At 35.8% G+C, this 25358-nt stretch overlaps 1 protein-coding gene across 3 annotated transcripts; it reads left to right on the top strand.

Annotated features, from left to right (window-relative positions):
• The first annotated feature begins 393 nt into the window (after nucleotides 1–393).
• On the top strand, nucleotides 394–24218 carry LOC110410092 (vacuolar protein sorting-associated protein, putative (DUF1162)). 3 transcript variants are annotated; one of them, XM_021419682.2, is made up of 36 exons: nucleotides 394–862; nucleotides 942–1035; nucleotides 1551–3733; nucleotides 4550–4664; nucleotides 4995–5864; nucleotides 6115–6379; nucleotides 6453–6892; nucleotides 7045–7171; nucleotides 7254–7378; nucleotides 7885–8546; nucleotides 8659–8758; nucleotides 8850–8966; nucleotides 9465–9559; nucleotides 9866–10017; nucleotides 12270–12325; nucleotides 12441–12654; nucleotides 13919–14338; nucleotides 14412–14689; nucleotides 14843–14928; nucleotides 15019–15093; nucleotides 15225–15483; nucleotides 15579–15986; nucleotides 16100–16196; nucleotides 18357–18673; nucleotides 19356–19472; nucleotides 19585–19752; nucleotides 19945–20073; nucleotides 20154–20243; nucleotides 20384–20490; nucleotides 20566–20714; nucleotides 21210–21292; nucleotides 21379–21474; nucleotides 21617–21739; nucleotides 22127–22210; nucleotides 22487–22630; nucleotides 23661–24218. In XM_021419682.2, the coding sequence occupies exons 1-36, from the start codon at nucleotides 573–575 to the stop codon at nucleotides 23991–23993; spliced, it is 9468 nt and encodes a 3155-aa protein (XP_021275357.1). In that variant the 5' UTR covers nucleotides 394–572; the 3' UTR covers nucleotides 23994–24218. The 3 variants fall into 3 exon arrangements, with proteins under 3 accessions (XP_021275357.1, XP_021275358.1, XP_021275359.1); XM_021419683.2 differs by lacking the exon at nucleotides 394–862 and having other exon boundaries at nucleotides 992–1035; nucleotides 1556–3733; nucleotides 23661–24217; XM_021419684.2 differs by lacking the exons at nucleotides 394–862; nucleotides 942–1035 and having other exon boundaries at nucleotides 1995–2116; nucleotides 2219–3733; nucleotides 23661–24217.
• Nucleotides 24219–25358: the final 1140 nt, after the last annotated feature.

Here is a 25358-nt window from a genome sequence, read left to right as displayed (position 1 = left end):
TATTTGATCGAAAATAAAAATATAAAATTTTTATGGAATATAATAAAAATAAAAATTTATTTAAAATTTTTTAAATAATTATGAGATTTTCTAGGGTATTATGCTTTTGATAAAAACACTTTTTTGTTTTTTTATTTGTTTCTTGAAGGAGCATTTTGTTTTTTGTTTTGCTCTCTCCTTAATTGGTAGAGATTTCCGGTCTTAATTGTCCTGTCTTTGGGCTTACAGGTCTTTCCATATTTGGGTTTTTCTTACCTTTTAGTGGGCCGGACCCAGGAGCATTGAGCGGGCCATACTGAAGTTTGTTTAATGTTTTATTATTATTTTAAAGATGAATAATACGAACACCTTCAGAACAAATTAAGAAAACGTCAACGCACAAGAAAAGGATAAATACCAAATTATTGCTCAGTGCGCAAATATACACACTCTGGTGTGATCGAACTTTCCCGCTCTCGCGGAGCATCTTTTATGAATTTTCCGTTTGTTTCTCGCGAAATTTCTGTTATTTGTGCAATGGAAGAAACGAAGATCAACTTAATCCGCTTCAAGTAACCAAGATTCACACAGAAATGTTTTTCAACAACTTCGTTAAAAGGAGACTCGCGTCTCTACTTCGTCCATGGCTGGAACAAGATCCCGAGCTGGACCTCCAGTTAGGGCTCATCAGTTCCATCGCAATCGCCCAAAACCTCCGTCTCGACACGTCAGCTCTCAACCGCGAGATGGTCGACGGTTCATCTTCTCCCCGGTTCATTTTCAAGGAATTCGTTATCCAAGAGTTCGTCGTTCGATTCTCTAATTGGTCTGCAACCGCCTTCACTTTCGAAGCTCGTGGAATCAAAGTTACATTATCGTATGAGTAAGCCACGTCACTCCATTTCACTTTTTCTTTATTTATTGGATTTTTTTTAAAAACTATGTACATTCTTTTTTTGAAGGGAAATGGAAGAGGAAGGTACTGGAAAGGTGCAGAAATCGAGTAATGCGGCGTTCGAGAGTTTGAAGAGGGATTTATCCATGATCGATCCGGAGGTTATTTTTTATCCTTTTTTGGCGTTATTTTATATAAATTTTAATTGCTTGGAGTTAAATCATGTTTCCAAGTTGCACCAGACATGGCAATGATTTACTGGTCAAACTTCGGTGTTTTACTTTCATGGATTATTAAACTCATCAACGAATTGGTAATAACCACAAATTCCATCTCAGGGAGTGTTAATAGTTGGGATAAAAGTGGTGGAGCAAGTAGCATTGTTAATGTCTTGTTGGTATTGAATTCAATTAAGAATGAGCCTATTATTAGGTGCCGTTATTTCAATTACAAATGGTTTCCTGAAATTTTTTCCTTACTGCATAGTTACTTTTAAAAGTGATAGTTTAAGCATCTCTATACCTCTTTGTGCTCAACTGGGATGATGTATTATTGTATCACTGAATCTCATTGAATTAGAAGATTCTTTTCCTTAGCTCATTTAGGCGTGCCAAGACTTTTTACTGCTTTATTTGGAAAACATGCCCAAAATGACTTTGGCTTTCTTCCTGACCAGGGTAGTGCTCTGCATGATATTCTGGAAGCAATCATGGCAGCTACTTGTCGGAGAAATCGGATTAAGTCTTCTTTTTTGAATCTTCTTCTTCAACATTGCCGCCTACAGATACTTAGCATTAATTTGCAAGTACAAGTCCCTACCTTAAATGAATCCTTTGCATATTTGTTGGAATTAGAGGAGTTCAATGCAGAATCTCTACATTTTGTTCATGGGTGTCTTTGCAGAGGCCTTGCTAATGTACTCTTTCTACCTCTGAAGGAGGGATCTTTGGTTATCAATTGTAGTTGCTTTAAGATTGGGTATAAGGAAAGCAATCAAATTAACCATATTTGTTCCTCTGGGATACTGGCTGCTTGCATCAAATTATACGATTTCAAACTTGTAGAATTCACTCTTCAAATTCCAGAGTTAAGTTTCTTATTTTCCCCAGTTGATTTTCCTGCTTTCATGGCACTTAGTAAAGTGTTCTCAAAAGAATCCAAGCGGGTCAGAAATGGTCGGCATCTATGGAGACTAGCAGCAATCAAAATTGGCCATGTGATTTTGGCTCCCAAATTATCATGGTATAAATTAGTTGGTCTTACTATTCTGTGGCTACATTATGTTAACCATTACGAATATTTGTTGTCTCTAATTCGGTATCGTGCTGATCACTTGTTGGAAAGATCTGATAGTAAGATGCCAAGGGACAGGGTAATTTTGACTTCAGCTAAGCACTATTGGGAGGTGATATGTGACATTGAGAAAGAGCTACCAGCTGAAGCTATTGCGCAGGCTCGAACTATAGCTCGAAATAAAGCTGTGTCAAGTGGTCAACATTCTGAAGATAAGTGCAGAGAACTCTTTGTTAATTCCTGTTTCAAAACCTTTGTTTGGAAAGTTATGCAAAGAATTTTCCGGTCAACAGCATACCTTTTCTATCTCAGGAAATCTTCAACTCAAGATGAACAGTTTGTTGGACACCTGGGAAATGTTTCTGAGAGTTCATATTCACGCCTCCGCTTCATTTTAAGTGTTGGAAAAATTTACATTACCCTTTCCTCAATGAGTGGAGTTCAAACTGTTAGTGAAAAAGTGGAATCACATTTTGGGATCTCATATTCAGATGTTTTTTCATTCCGTTTCTCTATTAAAGTGTTGTTACTAATGTACATAGAAGACATCTTTGAACAGACATTGTCTTTCTCCTGTGGAAAACTGAAAGTCAAGTATTTCATCAGTTCTGTTGGAGGAGCAAAAGAGAGACTTAAGAATTTGAAAAATGTTTTGCACGGTGAGCCTGCAAAAATCTTTCTCCTTTCGGAAAGTAAAAAACCCAATGCTGTCAGTCATGCAGATGGTGGTTATGACCCATGTCTAGAAAATTTTATAGGAGAAATGTGCTTGAATTGGAGAAGAGCTTGCAAGCAATTTGAAGAAAGTGAAATCAAGTGTCCTGAAAATCCACGCCTTCTTTTTGAGATGAAAAGCTTTTTGAGACATCCAGATCTCAAAAATCTGGGTTCCGGGCTTTGGAAATGCAATTTGACAGTGGGAAAGTTCAACATAGCTTTGGGATATTTGTCAATACTATCAGTGGTTATGCTTCTTAGGCAGATACAACATGCGCTAAACTGGACTCAGGGAAATGGGAGGGCCAGGGATCTTTCGTATTCTCCTCGAAGTACTGAGCATCAACCAGATGTTAGTTGGGAAAAAAAATATGAGTGCTATTCTAGTAAAATAAAGATGTGTCTTCTTAGAATGCTTACTGGGAAAGACATTCAAATAGGAGTGCTTGTAGCTGGTCCTCACATCCAATTGTCATCAAGGAAGATCGGAGCAAGGAATGTTAATGAAGGTGTGAACAGCCATGTAGTTAGTGGGAACGATTTTCACCTTGGATTTGATATCTGTGACATTGAAGTTGTTGTTTGGCCAACTTCAAAGTCTGATTTGGCACCAATACACACCTGCACAGAACAGGATGATGAAGATCCTGAGTGCCTCAGGTTGCAGGAGCTTAAGATACTTGATATTCCGAAACTGGAAAATACAAAGTATGCATCTAAGGGTGGGAATTCTCTTCGTTTCTATCTGAGACTCAACGGTTTGCAGGTTTACTTTGAGGATGTGGTAGAAAAACAGAAAAATCAAATATTCATACTGGATCCCTTAACATGTCAGCTATCATCCTTCAGGTAGGGATTTGAGCCTTTTGTTTTCTTATACAAATATTGAAAAGTTAATTTATGGTTGGTTGCTCTGCCTAAACTTAGTAAAATTTTATGGTTGGTTAGTGGAACCTGCTTTTCATTTCTTTTATTGAATATAATTTTAATTTGGTTCTAATTGAGCTTGCAATCATATTTGTTAATTGTTAGATGTTATCAAAGCATTGTGTAGATTTTGAAGTTACTTTCACTTTTTCTAGAGTGTATATTCAGCTGACCCGAACTCTTATGCGGCATTTTGCTAGTCTCTTATGAAACATTGTTAATAAATATAATAAGATACTGTTTTCTTATTCAATTTTAATGTAAATGATTAAATGGTGCTTATTTTATTTATCTACTGAATGATGCATAATTTCTTTTCCGTAAAAATTTTAATTACTGGAATAACGTTTTTTATGCTGAGATTATTGGATTCGTTTCTCTTAATTGAAAATTTTACATTGTTTTTTTGAACTGTGGCAAGTTTGTAGAATATGCTTCCGATTGACCAATCTTTATCTCTTGCTTTAAACAAAAAGATTTATAAAAGCCTTGTGATTCTTAACTGAGATGACATGTACTTGACTAATGATTTATTTCTTCCCGTCCTTCTTTCTCTCTGTCTCTCCCCATATATATAATGTATGTGAATTGTGTTTCCTGTCTTCTTTCTGTTATCCCTCTCTTAACACCACCAATTTAATTATTTGTATGTTATGCAATCCTTTAATTCTATCATAGATCATGGTCCTCACTTTGTTTAGAAGTTTTTGATGACAAAGAATTATGTATCTGTCACAGGGAGTGTGTACATTCGTTTAGCACAACCTCTATTGCTTTTTCAACGGCTTTTTATGGGCTGGCCATGGGATTTACTATATTATTATTTTTTGATGAGTTGTATGCTCGCGTTCAGGTGATTTCCTTTCAACTTTTGTTGTCTAATTAGCTTGGACTGTCTTATTATTTTTGAGCTTGCATTAATTTCTTATGTGATTATGATAATTTTGCTGTTTTTAATCAAAATGCAGGATCATTATTACTACTGAAATTATAACCATTGCAGCATTAGTTATCTTAACTACTCATTAGATGCACTTGAAATAGTTTTTTAGTTGTTTCTGTCTGCTTTCGTTGTCTCTTTTCCTTACGATTCAAGTTAATACCTTCTGATTCCTTTTTGATTCATTTACATGCTTACTTGACCTTATACAAGTTAATGATAATTAAATGTTATTTGTTCCAGGTTCTTACTGGTTTATTTTCTGATTTATCACATCCTTTTCACAACTTTGGCTTTCCTGGTAACAAATCCGTCCATATGTTTAGGAGACAAGATATGGTTTCTGGGGTTACTGAGGATGAGGAGCTGAATACAAAAGCAACACCCTTGATTTATAATAACACGCTGTTTTTAATTAATGGCATCTTTAAACTCAAGTCAGTGGATATCTTTCTCTGTAATTCTGGGATATGCAATAAAGAAAGGAGTTCGAAGATAGGTCTTGACGCTGGTAGTAGTAACAATTCAGCTGCCAATTACTTATCTGATTGCGGTACTTGGATTTCATTCCATCAAATATGTTTTGACATATTGTATGAGGAAAGGAAATTGGAATTACTCATTGATTTATCAGGAATTCAATCTGTGATCGTCAGATACGAGGACTACATGAGAAAAAGTATTAATCGCCCTGCATTTAGAGAGTTTGTGCTTTGTGCAGACAATTGCTTATATGAGGTATCACTTTCTCATTGCATATTTACTTTGTTATTGTGTCTGCCTCAGATTTCCTCATCTTCAACTAGTGTGAGTGAGAGGCTAGATGCTTCTACTTCTGAGGCTAATGCATCATATGCGGTGGTAGATGCCTCTTTTAGCAGTGAACAGGAGCCAAGTTTTCAGTCTCCTGATTTTCTGCAGAAGTTAGGCTTTACTTCGAATATCCAAGTGCCATCTTCAAGCCATCGGATATTCATAAATGTGGTAGTGGCTGAGGTTTTTATGACAAGGTGTTCGGTGAAAGATATTCTGATTGGTGCACAAAAATTCAATAAGCTTCTGTCAGCACTTTATGTTGGGGCAGAATTCCAGACAATTGCTTGGGGAATCCAGGTGCAAATATTGTAGATCATTTATGTTTCCTTTATTTTTCACTTGCTCATACAATAAATGTTGGAACCATTTTTTTTCACTATGCTTTTGGAATAATTAAATATGAGGGATACGGCATGATTTAGCCACCCGATGTTTTGAAATGTACATTTAATCCATTGAAAATTTTATTTGGTTCAATCAAGTTATAAAATACTATTTTCATCTATTTTATAATCTTAACTTGTGATGAATGACACATGATGGGCAGGGAGGTTTTCTTTGCCTTGAAACAACAGCTTTGGCAATGTTTGTGCAGTGTTTTGCTTCCTACATACATCGCATAAAAAATGTAATATGTGTTTTGCAATCAACTGCCAAGCACATGCAAAGAGCTGAACAAGATGATAATCATCCTGTTGGTGGGCATGCCCAAGAGATGCCCCTTACTTCTCAGCAAGGCAAACGGCAACTGCCAGAAGCTTTTAATTTAGATCTTTCTCAATTTTCTCTTGTTCTTGTTGAAAGTGAATCAAGTAAGTATATCCCTTCTTTAGTTGGATGTTTTGATTATCCATATTGCTTTCAATAGTTAGTCCACCTACGCAGGTCCTATTCAGGAATTTTTGTTGGAGCTTGATCTGATTCTGAACCTTGATATGGCAAATATGCAAAGGAAGTTTATGTTTAAGCTTTCTCGGCTATCAATCTTTTCTCAAGTCATTCAACAAAGTGCAGAAGATGAAATCCAAATTCTTCATTTCTCTTCTGCCCAATCAAATGAATTATCATCTCATCTTATATCTAGAGAATCTGCTTTAGCATTTCAGCATGAAGATGGGAGTTGTCTGGTTGATGACAGTTGCTCAAGAGGTCCTGTTTCCCCGGGGGCCTTTTGCTTGCATCATCAGGACTATATCTTGAAGCATCTTACTGCTTCTTTATTAGTTGAGAAGGCCGAAGTTAGTCCTTTGGACCCAAAACAGGTTTGGGTTGGCAGTGGTTCTGTTTCAGGTTTTGATATGACAATTTCGTTGTCAGAACTACAAGTAAGAATTTCTTTATCTTTTCCCATTTCTTCCTTAATTTTCATGCCCTGATGACTTTGTCAGATACCATCATTATAGCATATGCATACCTTGTTTCTGACTATAACCGTGAAGGCTCATGTAACTGGATCTAACTTACTTTGCAACATCAGATGATTCTGTCCATGGTCTCATCCTTCTCTGGGTTATCAGGCAAAGGATTGAGTGGTGAATTTGTGCAAAGGAATTGGTCTTATAACCAACAAGATGACAACAACTTTGAGGCGAGGATTCCTGATGGTATTTTATTTTCCAATGATTTTTGTCTGTTGTTTGCAAGTTTTGATGAACCTGTACTGAACATTACTCATGATATACCCAGGAGCAATTGTTGCTATTCAAGACGTACACCAGCATCTGTACTTTATGGTTGAAGGTGGAGAAAATCAGTACTCTATAGGAGGTGCAGTTCATTATTCCCTCGTTGGAGAAAGGGCTCTTTTCAGGGTATATTTCCCACAAACTGGCATTGTTAATGCGAGCTTCTTAAAAGAAAAAAAAAGTTTGTTTGCATGTATTCTATATGAGAAAACCTAGATTTGTACATGCTGGTGTAAAATTCAGGTTACTTTGCCCCTAAAACCTTAAGTTTTAAGAAATTAAGATCTCTAATTTTTCTAATTCTCTTAAAGTATAATGCTTTTTGTGCCAGCCGATGCAGTGCCCCTTCAATTTTATTACTATATTTTTGTTTTATTTTGCTTATTTGTTGTCCCTGTTCGTGCTGCTATTTTGTTGGTATGTGTGAAATGTTATATTTACACTGCTGAGAAATTTGGTTACTGCTATTTGGTATATATAGAGAAGGAAGATGCCTGATCTTATGAATTATTAGATGAATATGCGGGTTAACAGCTCATTCCTCATACCACCTTTGAATAGGCTTTTATTTGTTTTGTCAAGTCTTTCTAATGCCTTAATGATTATATATACTACTGCCATAATATGTACAGGTCAAGTACCAAAAACAAAAATGGAACTCGTCAGCTTTGTGGTTCTCCTTAATATCATTGCATGCTAAGAACAACTCAGGGGAGCCATTGCAATTAAACTCTTATCCAGGATCAGGTTTTGTTGAACTTTCCAGCACCACTAATAATTCTTGGGCACTTTGGAGTATTCTTTCTTGTAAACCAGAGACTTATGAGGGTGACATTGACTGGGAGCCTTACAATCAAGTGCTTAGAAATACTTTTTACCTGGTGAACAAGAAGAATGGATGTGCTGTTGCTTTCAGTGATACGGTTCCAGTGTTTGTCAGGAAGCATGGAAATCCATTCAAGTTCAAAGTGTTTAGTGATATGTCGGTTGCTCAAGATGTTGTGACATATAGTACATACCCTTTGAACTCTTCTGGAACCGAGGTGAATCAAAGTACTCATGGAGATGGAGAGAGTTATTGGCAAAGTCGAAATCTGCCATGCATTGATATTTCTATTGACAAAGTTGCTTTGACTGTTGTCCACAAACTTTCAGATACAAATGACAGGTTTCCTCTTCTTCATGGTTGCATCAATGGGACTCAACTTACTTTACAAATTCTATCCACTAAAGCCAGAGTTATATGCACCTCAAAGGCTTTGCTTCATTACTTTGATGCACAGACAAACTCTTGGTGAGTGTTCTAATCAGAACAGAAAGGAATAGCTAATTATTAAAGCATTTGCCTTTCTCTGAAATTAATTTTCCATTTAAATGTATCTAATAATTCCCCCTTTTGGTTGCAGGAGAGATTTTCTTCGCCCTGTTGAAATATGTATTTTCTATCGTTCTCATTTCCAAAATCCACATGGTGTCCCTGTCCATGTCTACTGCAGAACCAAAGAGGTCCGGAGTTATATATGCCATATAATATTTCTTTTATGGTTCCTTTTACTATTTATAACATTCTTAACAATAATGCTGGGCATATTGGCAGTTGGAAATATCCCTAACTGAGCTTTCGTTGGACATTCTTCTTTTTGTGATTGGGAAATTAAATTTGGCCGGTCCTTTTTCAGTGAGAAGCTCCATGATTCTTGCAAACTGCGGCAAGGTCAGTTTGTTACTCCCATATTTTTATCTCCCTTATTTAACTGACTTAACTGGTAGAACAAATCTCATGCGGATTGATATGTCTGATGCCTCTATCTGATCTATACCTGATGAAAATTTATTCCAAGTCATATGAAAAAGTGATACTGCAAAGAACATCTACAATCCTCATTCCTTGGATCACTAGACTCATACTGTTAAATAATTTTCATGGGTTAAATTCATGCACAGAATGGTAGGGGTAGATGGAAGCATCAGGCTGCCAATTCTGGATGCTGTTGTTTTGATTTTGTTGGATGATGCTTGAGAACTTATTTAGTGTTTTCTGTTTTCATTTTAATATGTAATACCTGATTCTGGGCCAGCCTTAACTGATGTTTTCCACCTGTGCTCCATAGCATTCATCTTCCCTCCTCCTGCCACTTCCTTTCATTTATCCAAGATTGTTGTACCACTGAATCTCGTGGTTACTCAATTTTAACCATTTATATTATGGCAGGTGGAAAACCAGACAGGTTTGAACCTTCTTTGTCACTTTTATGGCAAGCAAAGTGTGACAGTGGGCAGGAAACAGTCTGCTTCCTTTGCTTTAAGGTATCTCCTGGAAATGCACAGGCCATATTTTTCCTGCTTGCGAGTTTTTTGCCTAAATCTTACAGTTGCATTTTTGCGTGACTTTTCAGAAACAAACTTATATTGACAGATGCAAGTAGTTCCTCAAAAGTTAATTTTATTAGTACTATTAATCTTTTTTTTATAGGGTTTTCCATACAAAGCTTATAGATTTATGTATACATGCATCTGTGCCTGTGCATGTAATTTATGCACATATTTGTCTATTGAGGATTTGAGTCAATTTTTTTACTTATTAGTTGATCCTGCTCTACACATGTTTGTAAGGCTCTCAGCTTTTGAAAATCAACCACCAGAAGCGGCAGCAGTTGTTTCAATCCAGCTTTCCCTTCCTGGTTCATTTACAACTTCTCCAATTCATCTTTCTCTCCTAGGAGCTCAAACATTTGCTTGGAGAACACAACTAGTGTCACTTCAAGGTATGTGAATCTGCTACCTTTACTATGCAACTCATTGAAGAGTTTTACTAAGTTGTTTCTCTTGTTTTGAGAAACTTGCGTCAAAAGACTCTAGAAGTAGCATCATAATATGTACCATACTGTGAGGAAATGAAACGTGCTTTTGTCAGTTCAAATTTGCCCACGATATTGAACAATCTAACTACTGAACCTATGAAGCGCCGACACGTCTCAACCCCCTGCATATCAGTGTTGTGTCCATGTCTGACACAGACACGCATCCAATATGTCAGAATACATATTGGACTTAGCGGGATATGGAAAAAAAATTTTAATTCATACACAACAATCGGCAGTAGATTTTAAAAACAAAACCGAGAAAAAGGAGAGGCATTGCCCCTGGTGAAGTGATGCTTATTGTCACTGAAAGGCAAAAAGGAAGAGGAAGAAGAAAAGACGACTCCCCTGCGCTGCTGAAGCATGAAGAAGAATAAGAGAAATTAGGCTTTCCCTTTTAATTATAACTTGGCTTTCCATTCCAATTAGTCTTAGTCTAGCCCAAAAGGCAAAGGATTGTCTCTAGGGCTCTTGTGTAATTGACAATTATATGAGTTTGAGCCTTGAGATAATTTAAAAAAATTTTAATTATTTTTTGATGCAATAAAACTATTTAAAATCAATAGGAAATGTCAAAATTAGTTTAATTGCTTAAAAGATTTTGAAAAAACTGGATTTTTATGGGGAAAAATAAAAATAATTTATATATGGTAGTAAATTAAGTAAATTATAGTCATATATATTTAATTTACTTTTTATTGCTCTATCCTTGTCATGTCGTGTCTTAACTTTTTAGAAAATGCCATGTCACCCTGTCCATATCATGCCATACCGTATCCTGTGTCCATGTCAGTGCTTCATAGCTGCTGACTTAATTGTCACAGATCAGTTGAACTCTAAGAGAATAAAAAGGACAAAGAAAAAGGAATTATTGATCTTGTATCTTACATTTCTAAATAACAATTTTGGCTATGGCAGCTAATCCACATGTGCAACTATGTATGAAATGTTATAAATTTAGGTAATGGATGCTTATACAGTGTCAGTTACCAATATCATTTTTATTAGACTCTGTATAGCACATCCCATTTTCACCTAACTCTGAATTATATATAAAGTCTAATGTGTTACATATGAGAGAGAGAGGGAGAGGGAGAGAGAGAGAGAGAGAGAGGGAGAGAGTTTTGTCCATGTTACTTTGTACAAAAGAAAGCCAGGGAGGAAGTTTTAGTCTTTTTTATTTTATTATTTTTATATACTTTGTAGAGAGGAAAATATCAGGTGAGTTTTCCTTGTGTTATTTTATAAAATTTTAATGGAACTTGTGTTGTGTGTTTGTATGTGCATGAAGAATTGGGGCAACTTGCAGAGGACTATTTCCTATTTGTAACAGTCCATTCTTAATTTAAATATTGAAGGAATTGTTTCCATGTGTTATGTGTCTTCTATAGAGCTTATGTTGGACTTCAAAATCTTTGGGAAGACATTGTTTTACTAGAGTGGGCTTATTGATATGTGGGGTTTGACTCTTACTCTGCTTTTATTGGTGATAAACAATCCATGGAATTTGGTGGTTTATTACCAAGCCAGGTTCTAATTAATGGCATGCCATGTTGGTTTGATGACACACCAAAGTGCACTATGGTTGGCAGCGGATTCCTCTGCAGACCACTGCCTGTACTTTTTAATGGGTTATTTGGGGGGTAAAAGAAGGCTGAAATTTCTGGGAGAATAATATATTTGCACTACAGCAAAGTGACGTGAGTTATGTTTTCAAGGTTCTTGGAGCTTTAAACATTCTAAACAACCTAAGATGACATATTTTGACTTTTTGGTTCAAAATAGACCTGTAATACATCTGGCAGCAGAGGTTTTGAGCACCTTGGCATGCGCATCTCTAAAATATCCAGAAGGTTGGTATTTTGAGCCAAAATTGGAAAAACAGTCAATTAAGGAGCTGCATTTCTAAGATAGAAACTGAGTCAAGCTGTGCAAGGCTGGTATGAGGAAATAGGTCGATTTTATTAGGTTGAAGTTATTATTTTTAGGTTGAATTGTTGGTCTTTTCATCGTTTTTCATTGCTAAATTTGTAGCTGGGTCTTTCAATATCCTGCTTGCTATCAAAGATGATTTCAAAAAGTTAATTGATTAACCTTTTCTATGGTTCTTACCTGGACTTATCTTTGTTTTGTCCCCTGCTCCCATCTTTGAGCAGATTCAAAATCTTACCCTGGGCCATTTGTTGTGGTTGACGTTTCTAGGAAATCTGAGGTATTTGCCAAAATTTGTATTCTCACTGTTACATATGCACAAAGAGATGGAGATATATTTGCTTTTATTGTAACATTCTTTGTTGTTCTTTCTTGACATTGATGATAATTTGTAGGATGGTTTGTCAATATCAGTTTCTCCATTAATCAGAATACACAATGAAACTAAATTCTCTATTGAGCTACGAATTAGTCGACCGGAACCAATGGAAGATGAATTTGCATCTGTGTCATTGAAGGCTGGTGATACATTTGATGACGCCATGGCATCATTTGATGCTATAAATTTCTCTGGTGGATTTAGAAAAGCGGTGATGTCATTAAATGTTGGTATGTGTTACTGACACTGCTGCTTAAATTTAATTTCTTACTATCCTTTAATTTTCCTCTGATTGTTGTGGGCTATCTTCCTCATCTGTTGTATTAGTATCCATGCTTATGCTCTTACAGTGTGTATTATCACCTTGGAAGGATTTGGATGTGGTGTGGTAGTATGTTTCCACCAGAGCTCATCATGTGTCTGCAGAAGTTATTCAATAACAGATGTTCATTTTCTTACACATGCATTTGGGAAGTGTCATTAATTTGATTGAAGCTTTAAATGAATTGAACATTTTAATGTAGGCATAATCTTAAATAAGAAAGTATTAATCCACATTGTGTTCTACTGCCATGCCATGTTGATTTATTCTCTCTAGTCGGTTAGCCCTGCCACTTTAACTGTTCAAATACTTATATGTTTTCCCCCTTTGGTGGTATAAGTGGGGCTTCGGTACAGGACTCCCTTTTTGGCATTAAGAGGAGTCAGATGACTAGGCTATTTGGGACCTTATGTGACAATGGACTTGATACAATGTTTTCTTGTGCAAAGTTTGCTGCAGTACGATGTGTTCTATGTACCATGTGATATTATAGTGGATGAAATATGAGGCAAAACTCAAAAGTTATGCCCTAGGGTGTACCTTTTTTTCCCTTTAATTTAGAAATTGAAAGGTTGTTATGTGGAAAATAGAAAAAAGCTTGTGGATATAAAGGAGCTCACATTCAAGGTTATTAGATTTTGGCAATCTTTTTGTACTATATATCTAGATAACTAGCCTTTGCAACAAATTCTAAATTTCGACTAGCTGAAATTGCCTTATTTATCAGGGGGTTACTCAACCAGAATAAAACTGTGACTGTAAATACTTAAAAGTAGTTGTCTGTATCTGACCAAATGGTAAAGTGCATGTATCCAGCTCAAAGAGTCAGGTCTGAATCCCCCTTTCCCAACAATCCTATCTTATAAAAAAGGTAGTTGTTTGTATTCCAGATTTCTTTGTTTTCCTCAGAATAAATTACTTGTAATGAAGATGACAATGTCCAACTTACAATTTTTAACTTTTTTCTTCCTATTAACTGCCATTACTTATTGGCCAAGTATTGTGAAGACAATGATGGTCAGCGTTTTGAGCAAAAGGGAGGAAAAGAAAGAAATGAGGGGGTAGGGGGGGAGAAAGAAACAATCTGCTTGCTTGTCCTTTCTTTGCATCTTGTGTATTTTTTATTTTCAGTTTATAGTCTTCTGAGGTTTGTGTGGTTGGTGATAATGCAGGTAATTTCTTGTTTTCTTTTAGACCTGAAATCTCAAATGACTTGATGCATTCTGATTCTCCGCTTTCAGTCGAGTGGTCAGATGAGATTAAAGGTGGAAAGGCAATTCGTCTTTCTGGAATTTTTGATAAACTAAGCTATAAAGTGCGAAAGGCTTTATCTATTGGATCACTGAAATGTTCCTTTAGCACAACGTACTGTACCATCAAATCTGCAGCTGCACATCTTTCTGACATGCACTTTTTAATTCAAAGCATTGGGAGAGAAGTTCCTATCATGAAACCTGATAAGTCTAAGGATGAGCTTCAGAATAGACATGAACCAATTTCACTACAGGAGGAGAAGGAAGTTTTTATTCTCCCCACTGTGCGGGTGACCAATCTTCTGCATTCAGAAATACACGTGCTTTTGACTGAGACAAGTAAGACCTGCAAATTTTTGAACAATAAAGTAATTCTGTTCTTTTAACTCTTTTAACGTCCATCTTGTTGCAGATTTATGTACCCCTACTGGCCATGATAACATTGGGAAGGAGGCAACTCTACCTTGCGGATCAACTGTCGACTTTTATGCTAATCCTGCCATAATGTACCTATTTGTTACTTTGACTGCTTTTGGTTCAACATGTAAACCAGTAAACAGTGGTGAATGGATCAAAAAGTTACTGAAGCATAAGAATGATGTTCCTTGCTTGGACATTGACCTGGATTTTGGTGGTGGAAAGTACTTTGCATCTCTAAGACTATCCCGTGGATACAATGGCATATTAGAGGTTGTATTCAAATGTGGTATCTCCTAAATTTTTCTTGATGTATATATTGTCTAAGGGGCATATTCCATGAATTTTGTTTTCAATTATGTTTGGTTTTGTGTGATGTAGAAGTTCCAGTGGATGTTTGTTAGCTGAATTATGTATCTGTTGCAGGTCACTGTCTATACACCGTATACCCTGAAAAATGATAGCGATATTTCTCTTTTCTTCTCTGCTCCTGGTCAGAAGCCTTCTTTTAGGTAGTTTCTATCTGTGAAATTTGTTAGCAAATTCTTTACGCTCTGGTTTGTGACTGTACTTAAGTACTTGAGGACCATAAATATCTGCAGAAATGAAATGGGGAGCGTTGGTCCTGAATTCGGTTTAGTTTTGCCTCCAAAGTCAACAGGGTCATGGTTTCTGAAGTAAGAAAAATTTATTTAGAACAATTGTATTAGGGTAGAAAGTTCATTATCTACCTTTGTGATCAAAGAATCTTTTGATATTATGAGTTTCTCTGTTTCTTATAAACATTTTACGGACCTGCTGTTGCCAGATCTCGTAAGATGCATCTCAGATTATTAGAAGATCATGCTTCTGAGACACAGATTGATTTAGATGCTCTATCTGGCCCTACGGAGGTAAGCTTGGAGATAGAGGAAAGATCTGGAGTGAAATATATTGCAAAGTTTGGGGTATCCATGGGGCCCACATTGAGTAGAGTTGCACCGTCACAAATGATAACTATGGCTCCAAGGCATGTTGTGCTGAATGAGTCAGAGGAAACTATCACTGTTCGTCAGTGTAATTTGGAGGTTTGTATCTACCAATATAGGATTTAGTTTTCCTTTTATGTATTTCAAGTTCTTACTTCCTGTGTTCTTCCCCTTTTTGGTGTGTGGGTGTGAAGGTTGACATAGATGGCATGATTTCCATCAACAGTAGACAGAGAAGAACACTGTGGTTGCAGACTGAAATGAGCAAAAGGAGAGAATACAGTTTATTTGAGAATTTCATCAAAAAGCATAGAAATGATAGTGATAGTTCTTTAATATATATTCAGTTTCGGTTGAATGAGTCTCAATTGGACTGGTCAGGACCATTATGCATCACTTCATTAGGATGCTTTTTCCTAAAATTCAGAAAACAGTCGAATCAGTTGACAATAGAAGACAAAAAGATTGTAGAATTTGCAGCAGTTCATGTAGTAGAAGAGGGTTCTACTATTGTAGTGCGCTTCCAGAAGCCACCAAATGCCAAACTACCATATCGGATTGAGAATCATCTGCGTGGTGTATCTCTTACTTACTTTCAAAAGGTTGTGTTTTTATGCCTTGTTACTTATTTTCGTCTCTAATTAAAGGATGCGCAATTGAGGTATTCTATATGAATTAATTTGTTTCTATAATTTATCGTTGGAGAATTTCCCAGAATTCATCAGAGCCGGAGTTCCTTGGATCTGAATGCAGTGTTGATTATACCTGGGATGATGTTACTCTTCCTCATAAACTTCTTGTTGTAATAAATGGTAATCACTTACCTCTCATTACTCCACACTTGCATTGCATGTATTTTCGTAGTAATTTATGCTGTAACCAAAATTAGACATTTGAACTTGAAGAATGGAACATTCAAACTCCCTTGTGGAACATGTTTGGATTTATCATATGTGCTATTGCTGCCTATGCATATGAGCTTGGGCACATTTGAATTTGCCTGAGCGTGGAGTACTCACTGTGGGTGCACATATGTACATTCTCTTCTTTTCTCTCCTTTTTATCTGACTGATATGCAATTTATTTTCTTTACTTTTAGTTTGTTCTTTGGGCAATCATCATGATGGTTGCAAACCTGTATGTCACACGATCTAGCAGGCTCAACAGTTAGAACAATATAGAAATAATTGGAGGACTGCTCTTTATGCTTCAAGATTCGTGATTTGTGTGTACAGGGGTTTAATGTGGTCTTAGTTTCAGCCTTGCCCATGGTGGTATTTGGTGCCTAGGGACCACCTTGATTTGGGTGGAGAACAAGCGGTTTGGGTCTTTGTAAATCTGGGAGTTTTGAATTTTGTTGTTCTTGATTTTTGGCTTGGTGCAGCAATAGAAGGAAACAGGCACGCTGGTTATGTTTCCTTGTCTTACTGACTTCTTCTTTGGTTTTATATTTTGGGCTGGTGGGGATGTGTTGGCTAAGGGGCTACACGTAAATGCTAGGATGAATGGTTTAACGGGCAAGGTTTCTTTGTCTGGTATTTCTGTCTACCAGTTTGTCATCAGAGGGTAAAGACAGGTGCTCTTTCCAGTCTTTGACCCTCATCTGTTTGTATATGGACTTCCTTTATTTATGAATGAACTCTTAACTTTCAAAAAAAAGAAATAATTGGTGGACTGCCCTTTCAATGAGGCATTGAATGGTACAGCTGCTTAGTGAATCTGAATAGACATTCCCATCCCTGACAATGTAACGTATGATTTATAGCCCAAGCACAATGTGGGATAAAATCTTACTAGAATGCAGAAGTATCCTCCAGTGACATTAACACCTGTGTCTCTGCGGAGGTGTGGATTACAAATTGTCATGCATAAATCCTTTATCCTTGTACCATTCTCACTTTAACCAAACAAATCCTCAAACCACACCAGGGTCTTATAGATTTTTGCTGAGCACCCACCTACAATTTCTTAACTAGGATGATGCAGGAAACATTTGACACCAGTTTGGCAACCTTTGAAGAGTTTGTCACGATTTCTATGAATATCTGCGATAATGGTTTGTTTGTTTGTATTAACCATTATCCATTTTTAACAGGAGTGCTTGGGAAAGGAAGAACGTTTATTATACTTCACGTTTGAATACCTGTTTAATTTGTTTGATATGAACTTATATTACTACTGGCCAAGTCACTATTAGGGCAATCATTGACAGAATTTGGGAAGACAGGAGATATAGGATGATGTTTAAGAAAAAAAGTAGTACTCAAGGCCTGGCAAATCAGTTACCGCTTTCTTAGAAACCAATTTTGTTGACCACCTGGATACTTGTAAGTCGGTATACTTATTTATGGAATGTTAATACCTTGTTCAGATAATAGACAAACCTTTTAAGGTTACTGGCTAGCTATTGATAAATTTCATATTTAAAATTTATTCTTTATTTGTTAGATGCTTTTTATTTTGCTATGTGTTTCTCTTAGACATGGAGCATGATTTTGATAATAAAACAATTAAAGGGTTTGATAGAGAATTGTGTCAAAATGTGTTGATCTTTTCTTGCATTTCATGAATGAGAATTCTATTTTGATCTTTTATCCCTATGTTCTCTCTGTTGTGTGCCTTAATTTTGTCCTGCAGACAGGGACATGCAACAAGAATGAGGACATTTTTTGAAGTCTCCAATGCTCTGCTTATCAAACTCAGAAAGTGTTTTGAGTTTTATATTTTCTTGTCCATGTCTTTAGTTAGAGTGGAAGTGTTCATTTAGTGTAGCAAATTTACTTTTGGAGAATTATCCAAGCAAGCATGTTGCATGAAAATATATTCTTTATAGTTTCTTTAGAATTGAACTATGCATTTCCTGCTTGAATTATCTAAGAATACCTGTTACACAAAGATACATTAGCTCTAAGCTGCTAACACGTTGAGCAAAGTACTGATGAAATTACTGGGTATGCTGATACTCCTTGTAGATATGAATCTGCCACGTGAAATCAACTTAGACAAAGTGCGGACATGGAAGCCCTTTTACAAACTTACACAAGAAAGGTTAGGATCTCATATGCTTTTGGACAAAAAATTCAAGGGCAGGAGAAGTAATTTTGGTGACCTTAAGGGCATGAATGCTGTAAAGGTGGGGTATGAAATATATGCAGATGGTCCCACACGGGTTTTACGGATTTGTGAGTTTTCAGATATTCATAAGCAAAACAAAGCTTCTCACTCAAGTGCAAAGATCCGAATGAGAGTGTCCCAGTTTGCTATCCAATTGCTTGAACAAGGAAAAGAGGTCTCTCTCTCTTCCCTCTCTCTTTTGGAGATAGTTTCATTCCTTCATTGTTTGAAACTCATGAAACTTAAAAAGGGATTTTGCAATATGTTGAGGTTTGCAGGGGTTATGCTTATGGTTTTATTTGTAGAGGAGATCATGCTTAACTGCTTATTGTCCTGCTTTCCCCAAACTAAACAATGCCTTCTAGGCCTTCATGACTAAATTTAAGAAGCTTTCCTTTAACCTGAAGTTGCGCAATCATGAGGCCTTGTTGAACTGTGACCCACCAGGATTAAGATTCTAAATAGGGAACTAACTACTTAATGTGTAAAAACCTCTATTACACCTAAAGAGAACATATGTAACTCTTAGAGACTGTATAAACCCTGGATTGACTGAATTGCCAAAAATTATGGTTTTGCTACTGATTGAAAATCCTTAAATGTAAATTTTCGTGGCATGTATAGCTTGTTCTTCCTTTGCTGCATAATACTTTTTCATCCTAGGATGATTAATGAAGTAAATAACCTTCAGTGCAACAGAACTATTGCAAGAGACTACATGATGGTATTAAATAGTAAAAATTGGAATTTGATTATTTGATCTTATTGTGTATTTATCAGTTGTTTGATGAAGTGCATCTTGATGATACCAGTTTGTTCATCTAATTGTCTTTATTTGATGTTATAATTTTGTCAAGGATTTAAACCAGAGTTCAACACCATCTTATACACCAGTTGTAGTTGCAAGGCTTCAGAATATTTGTCTGGATTCTGTCTTCACTGACCAACAGAAATATAACCAGATCGTTGTACAGGTAACAATGTTTCCCTGCGTTTGATGCCTTAGTAGGTGTTAATGCTTTATATGGATATTTACATTTTCTCTTGTGGAATACTAATAGCCCCTTGATTAAACCCTCAATGTAGTCATTGAATGTTGATGTGAAGTGGACGGGAGCACCTTTTGTATCAATGCTTCGTGGACATCAGTTAGACTACAGTGATGCGAATGATAGCATACTCAAAATTGTATTTGTCCTACTTTCAGCAGGAACTGATGTTAAACAAGTAAAATATTCATCTGTCATTTTGCAGGTATAATGAGGCACCTAATGTCTAGCTTTTTGGATGTCTCCTGAACTTATATAGCTTTTGTTCCCTTTGTTTGCATTTGCTTTTAGAAACTATTGAGAACTGCTGGATAATTGATGATAGCTTAGTTTTGAAGGAGCTATTTACTTCCATGCAATGAGTACAGCAGCTCTAATGTTGCTTTCTCTTACACAGCCAATTGATTTGAATGTTGATGAGGATACTTTGATGAAAATTGTCTCATTTTGGAGAAGATCTCTTAGTGACTCAAATGCTCCAAGTCAGCAGTTCTATTTTGATCATTTTGAGATCCACCCAATAAAGGTACTGTGCTTTCTTCTATTATATCTTGACAGACTGTCTTAAATTACCCCATTTAATTGAAATCTATCTTGTACAAACAGATTATTGCTAGCTTTGTTCCCGGGGAATCCTATTCAAGTTATAATTCAGCCCAGGAAGCTCTGAGATCATTGCTGCATAGTGTGGTAAAGGTGTGACCTGTGTGCTCTGCTCCCTCTTAATATATGCATGACTGATTTCACTCATTCTTAGATAGTGAAACATGCTTTCTTTGCAGTCATGTTGGGTAGGGTCAGTTACTTGTTTTTACCTCTCTTTTTTGCTTCTATAGGTTCCTCCTATAAAAAAGATGGTTGTGGAGCTTAATGGGGTCTCGATTACTCATGCTCTTGTAACAATTCGTGAATTGTTAATAAGATGTGCACAACATTATTCATGGTAAGATCTTCATTTATATTTTGCTTGTTTTGTGATTATATGGTATCCTCACTTACAAATGATATAATCAACCAGGTATACCATGAGGGCCATCTCGATTGCTAAAGGCAGCCAATTGCTGCCCCCAGCATTTGCATCGATATTTGATGACTTAGCTTCATCTTCGCTTGATATCTTTTTTGATCCTTCTCAAGGACTGATGAATATTCCTGGTATCAAATGGGGTATGTTTGCAATGTGGTTTGTTCACTGTAGTCTTCCTTTCCTGTATGGCTTCACTCCACCCTGGAAAAAAGAACATGTTAATAATAGCATCTATAATATTTGTTTTTCATTTTCTGCATGCATGATTTGTTTGGGTGTAGAGAGGGCCATGATCACCAGATTGTAGGCTCATGAACTACACCACTGAAACTGCAGTTGGGAATTTCATTTGCAGTTGTTGGACTAAGAGAAATATAAAAGGTTCATAGTTAGTTCAGGGTCCTTTCGTTTTCCTGTCACAGCTAATTATTTTTAAGACGCTGATAAATGTGTAAACTGAGCATATACTGCAATTAAGTCCACATTCTAATTTCTGATATATTTAAGCTGGTTGTATATTATGCAAGAGTTAGCCTCACAAACAACCCTACCTCTCATCTTGTCAACCATAAGCCTTTTATTATGGTTGTTTGAAAGTTGAGATAGTTTATTTCTGCTTTGGGCATTGTGCACAGGTACCTTCAAATTCATTAGTAAATGTATCCATGGTAAAGGTTTCTCCGGAACAAAACGCTACTTTGGTGATCTGGGCACAACTGTAAGTTTTATATACTCTCAATTAGGGATATGGTTTTTCTGTTTCTTTCTGCAATTAACTAAGCTATTTCTATGCCAACTCTGCAGCTGAGAAAAGCGGGATCTAATGTAGTCTTTGCTGCTGTTACCGAAATATCTGACTCTGTTCTTAAGGGAGCAGAAACAAGTGGCTTTGACGGGATGGTACCAGTCAATCTTTCATTTTGAATATGTTTGCATAACATAACTTTTCTAGTTTATTTTCTAGCTATTATTTAATGATATGAGAATTAAAGTACAAATTTAACTGTTGAAACTGACAGTTGACTGTTCATATTATTTTTAGGTGAGTGGTTTTCACCAAGGAATGTTAAAGTTGGCCATGGAGCCATCAGTCTTGAGTACAGCTTTGATGGGGGGTGGGCCAGAAAGAAAAATCAAGCTTGATAGGAGTCCTGGGGTTGATGAGGTAACACCTTTGTTATTGTATTCTAATGTTAATTCCTTATCTTGTTATTCTGGGTTGACTCACGTCCTTGCCATAATGAATACATTTCATTTATTTCCTTCTTGAATTGACAAATAAAAATAAAGATATAGATGCCAAGTAAAGAGTGGTCAGGTAACTGAGTCCATGAAGCATATTAGCAAACCTTAACAAGACACATAATAAGGGAACCAGTGTTTTATTACATATGTTATTAAGAAGAATCTATATTGTTCTGCTGGAATTCAGATTGTTATTGCTTTGCTTTATGGCTGTGGGGCTGCTGATTCTGCTGGACTTATTAACAATTTTTTTCTATTGATTCTTCTTTTGCTTTAATAGACACTGATAAATTTTGGACTTCTGCAGCTGTACATTGAAGGATACTTACAAGCTATGTTGGACACAATGTACAGGCAAGAATATCTTAGAGTCAGAGTAGTCGATGATCAGGTAACTGGTTAAGTGGGGAGAAAAATCATTTCTGCAACAAAGTTTTTTTATTTATTTGAGATTGAGAGAGCAGTTAATGGGACATCCAATCTACATGGATCTTTCAGAATTATTATATCACTTCTAACAAAATGTTCCTCTGAATTTACCTTGCTTTCAAGGACAAATTTTGGCTGCCCCAGTCATCCCATCCCACCTCCATGTTTAGAATCTTGCTTCACCTTATTGACTTATTGTGTCTCAACTATGCTCTGACTAATGTATTTCTATATTTAGGTTATCCTTAAGAACCTACCTCCTAGCAAATCCCTCACAAATGAGATCATGGATCGAGTAAAGGGGTTTCTTATTAGCAGAGCATTGTTAAAAGGAGATCCTTCAGCAGCTTCTCGCCCCATGCGCAATGTTCAAGGAGAAAGTGTAAGCGTATCCATCAATTTAATGTGCCTCTCTATTTTCTTTTCCTGCTTTGAAGGTGCTTCAACAAATGGTGTTATATGTAAGCATAAATTGTTTAATGAGAATAATAATGTTATCAGTCTTTGCTCAAGTTTTCATACATATGGAACACTGTGACAAGATGTGAGAGTCAAGATTAAATCGTCAATAGAAGTTGGTGATAATTTAGTCATCCGTATTCTTGTTAATATTAGTTACCTATAGGTGTATGATCAGATGCATACCTGCCCATGGTAGATGCCCAATCCACTGCCTTAATCCGCGTCGCTATATCCCCTCTACTACTCCTTTTTCTAGTATTTAAAAAATTTAGACATAATACTCAAATTAAGTCTTTGAACTATTTAAGAAAATTCAATTAAGTCTTTATTCTTTTATTACATTCAATCAAGCTTTTATATTTTTATTTTTAGTTAAATAAATTTTTATGATTAATAGTTGATTAACTGTAATTAGTTAAATTGTCACTTATCATTACTTATTAATCAATTGTTAATTATAAAGATTTATTTGACTTAAAATAAAAATACAGAGATTTGATCGAATAAAAATTTACTTAAATTTTCTTGAATGGTTTCAGAGTTTTTTAAAATTTTATAGCAAAAATTTAATGAGCACTAGATTTAGCATTAAAATGAAAAATGTAGAATAGATATTTATGTTAGGCTAAATGGTTCGATGGTCGTAGCAACAAATGCCTCTACCTAGCAAACTTGTTCATGTGGAGTCTATATCTATATCAGACCAACGTATTTGTATTTTCCCAACATAATTTCATGCATGTTTTAGTGTCTTTTTGTTATATGTCTCAGTACGCTAATGTTTTAAAAATATTTGGGCACTTTTTGGTTTCTGCATCATCCCTTCTGCAGCTAGTTTACTCTCGTTGTTTATTGTAACAAGGGTTACATGCATATGTGCATTGTTTATCGCCGCACTACTTCGCTCTCTTTCTACTAAAAGTATTAATCATAGATAATTCTTATTCCAGGAATGGAGAATTGGACCAACCGTCGTAACATTGTGTGAACACCTCTTTGTGAGTTTTGCAATCCGTAAGTTAAGAAAGCAAGCGGATAAATATATCAGGAGAATCAAGTGGAAGAAAGAGTCAGAGAGTGATGATCTCAAAGCAATTATCCCTGCAAACACAGGGGAAGAGCAAAACGTAAGGTTTGTTTGGAAATGGGGCATTGCCAAATTCCTTCTTTCAGGTATCCTGGCGTATATCGATGGAAGGTTATGTCGATGTATCCCTAGCCCTGTGGCGCGTCGAATTGTGAGTGGCTTTCTATTGAGTTTTCTCGACCAAAATAATGACTGATGAAAACCCTTTATTGTATAGCTAGGCTCATATTCCTTTTTTTTTTAACTCTCTTTTGTATAGCCCTACTTCTCTTAAAATGTTTTATTTACGTGATTCTCCGATATACACAGACATACACGTATACATGCATATGGGCATGAAATGATGATATATAGTTCTACTTTGCATTTGGAAGTAACTGAATCCAACTCAATCTTTGTCTCTAGTATTGTTATTCATAAACATTTTGAACTTTTGAACTCTCTACTGTCTGCACCCATGTCATCATCAATCTCTGCCATTGACGCAATGTTTCAGAGCTTTATTTTTTTATAATTATAATGTTTTCTGGTGAAAATTTTTTAGAATCACCAAACTCATTAGGAATTTTGGTTACTGTAAGTTCATCGTTGTTGGGGAAAGTGTTGAAGATGACAGATAGCGCCATCAAGATTTATGACGCCCCCAGTTTGGTCGAGAAACTACTGGATTTGCCCACTGTTTGTTTTGGCAATTCGGTAATTTCATCTCCGGTCCCCTACTGCTTCAAGCTAGCTTCAAATAATGCTTTTGATTGCAGAAAATTTAACAGTCTTTCTTGAATTTGTCGTGCATTAAGTTATTTTAAATTCTAAGCAATAGACATGTCATGGCTTTAATATTTGGATAGCTCCAACAGTGTTCTGTTGGATAGAAACAAGGTATTAATATACTTTAAAAGAACTTAAAACGAAACCCGCCAACTGTTCACCCATTTTATTTTATTTCTGAATATCTCATTAATTATTACCTTGTTCTTGCACGAATCCATGTGCTTTAACTGCCTCTTTTTCTATTCATGACAAGTGATGGTGGGAGGAAAAAGGGTTTAGATGATTACCTTTTCTTGATCATTAGATCCCCTGTCCCTGTAGTCCACCATAATCAGCAATACTGGAGATTATCTGAATAATTGAAATCAATCCACCCAGGAAAGTAGTAGCTCGTTGAAAAATGAAAAGGAAATCTTAATATATAAACAAAATGGAAATCTTAATAAAATTGAAACATTATCTCTAATAATGTAAAACAATTAAACAAGATATTTCAAATAATCATTTTATACTTATTAAATATTAATTGAAATGTAAACATTCGTTGATTGAGATTTAACAAAAAAATACATATTATGTAAATAAAGGATCACGCATATTAGCTTTTGGATGACAGTAGTCTCAAAGTGTACTTACTAATAGATATTTTATCTCAATTAATTTTTTTCATTAATTAATTATTAATATTTTTATCAATTTATTGACATGATAAAGATAAAAAATAATTTTATTATTTTTTATTAATTAAAAAAGCACCCCATCTACGGTGCTTTTTTTTGTGAGCTTTTTT

This window comes from Theobroma umbraticum, unplaced genomic scaffold, assembly GCF_002168275.2.
Source record: "Theobroma umbraticum cultivar Fairchild unplaced genomic scaffold, ASM216827v3 scaffold_44.0, whole genome shotgun sequence".
In the NCBI taxonomy this organism is placed as follows: Eukaryota; Viridiplantae; Streptophyta; class Magnoliopsida; order Malvales; family Malvaceae; genus Theobroma; species Theobroma umbraticum.
The sequence above is the reverse complement of the archived record's forward strand: the minus strand, read 5'-3'. Positions and strand labels throughout refer to the sequence as shown.

What these genes read in the sequence shown, in the direction of transcription:
- LOC110410092 (XM_021419682.2), top strand. Translation starts at nt 573, where the DNA reads ATGTTTTTCAACAACTTCGTTAAAAGGAGACTCGCGTCTCTACTTCGT. An exon ending in CAATTGCTTGGGGAATCCAG is followed by an intron (nt 5,865 to 6,114) that starts GTGCAAATATTG and finishes CATGATGGGCAG; the next exon opens with GGAGGTTTTCTTTGCCTTGA. An exon ending in ACAGGGTCATGGTTTCTGAA is followed by an intron (nt 15,094 to 15,224) that starts GTAAGAAAAATT and finishes TGCTGTTGCCAG; the next exon opens with ATCTCGTAAGATGCATCTCA.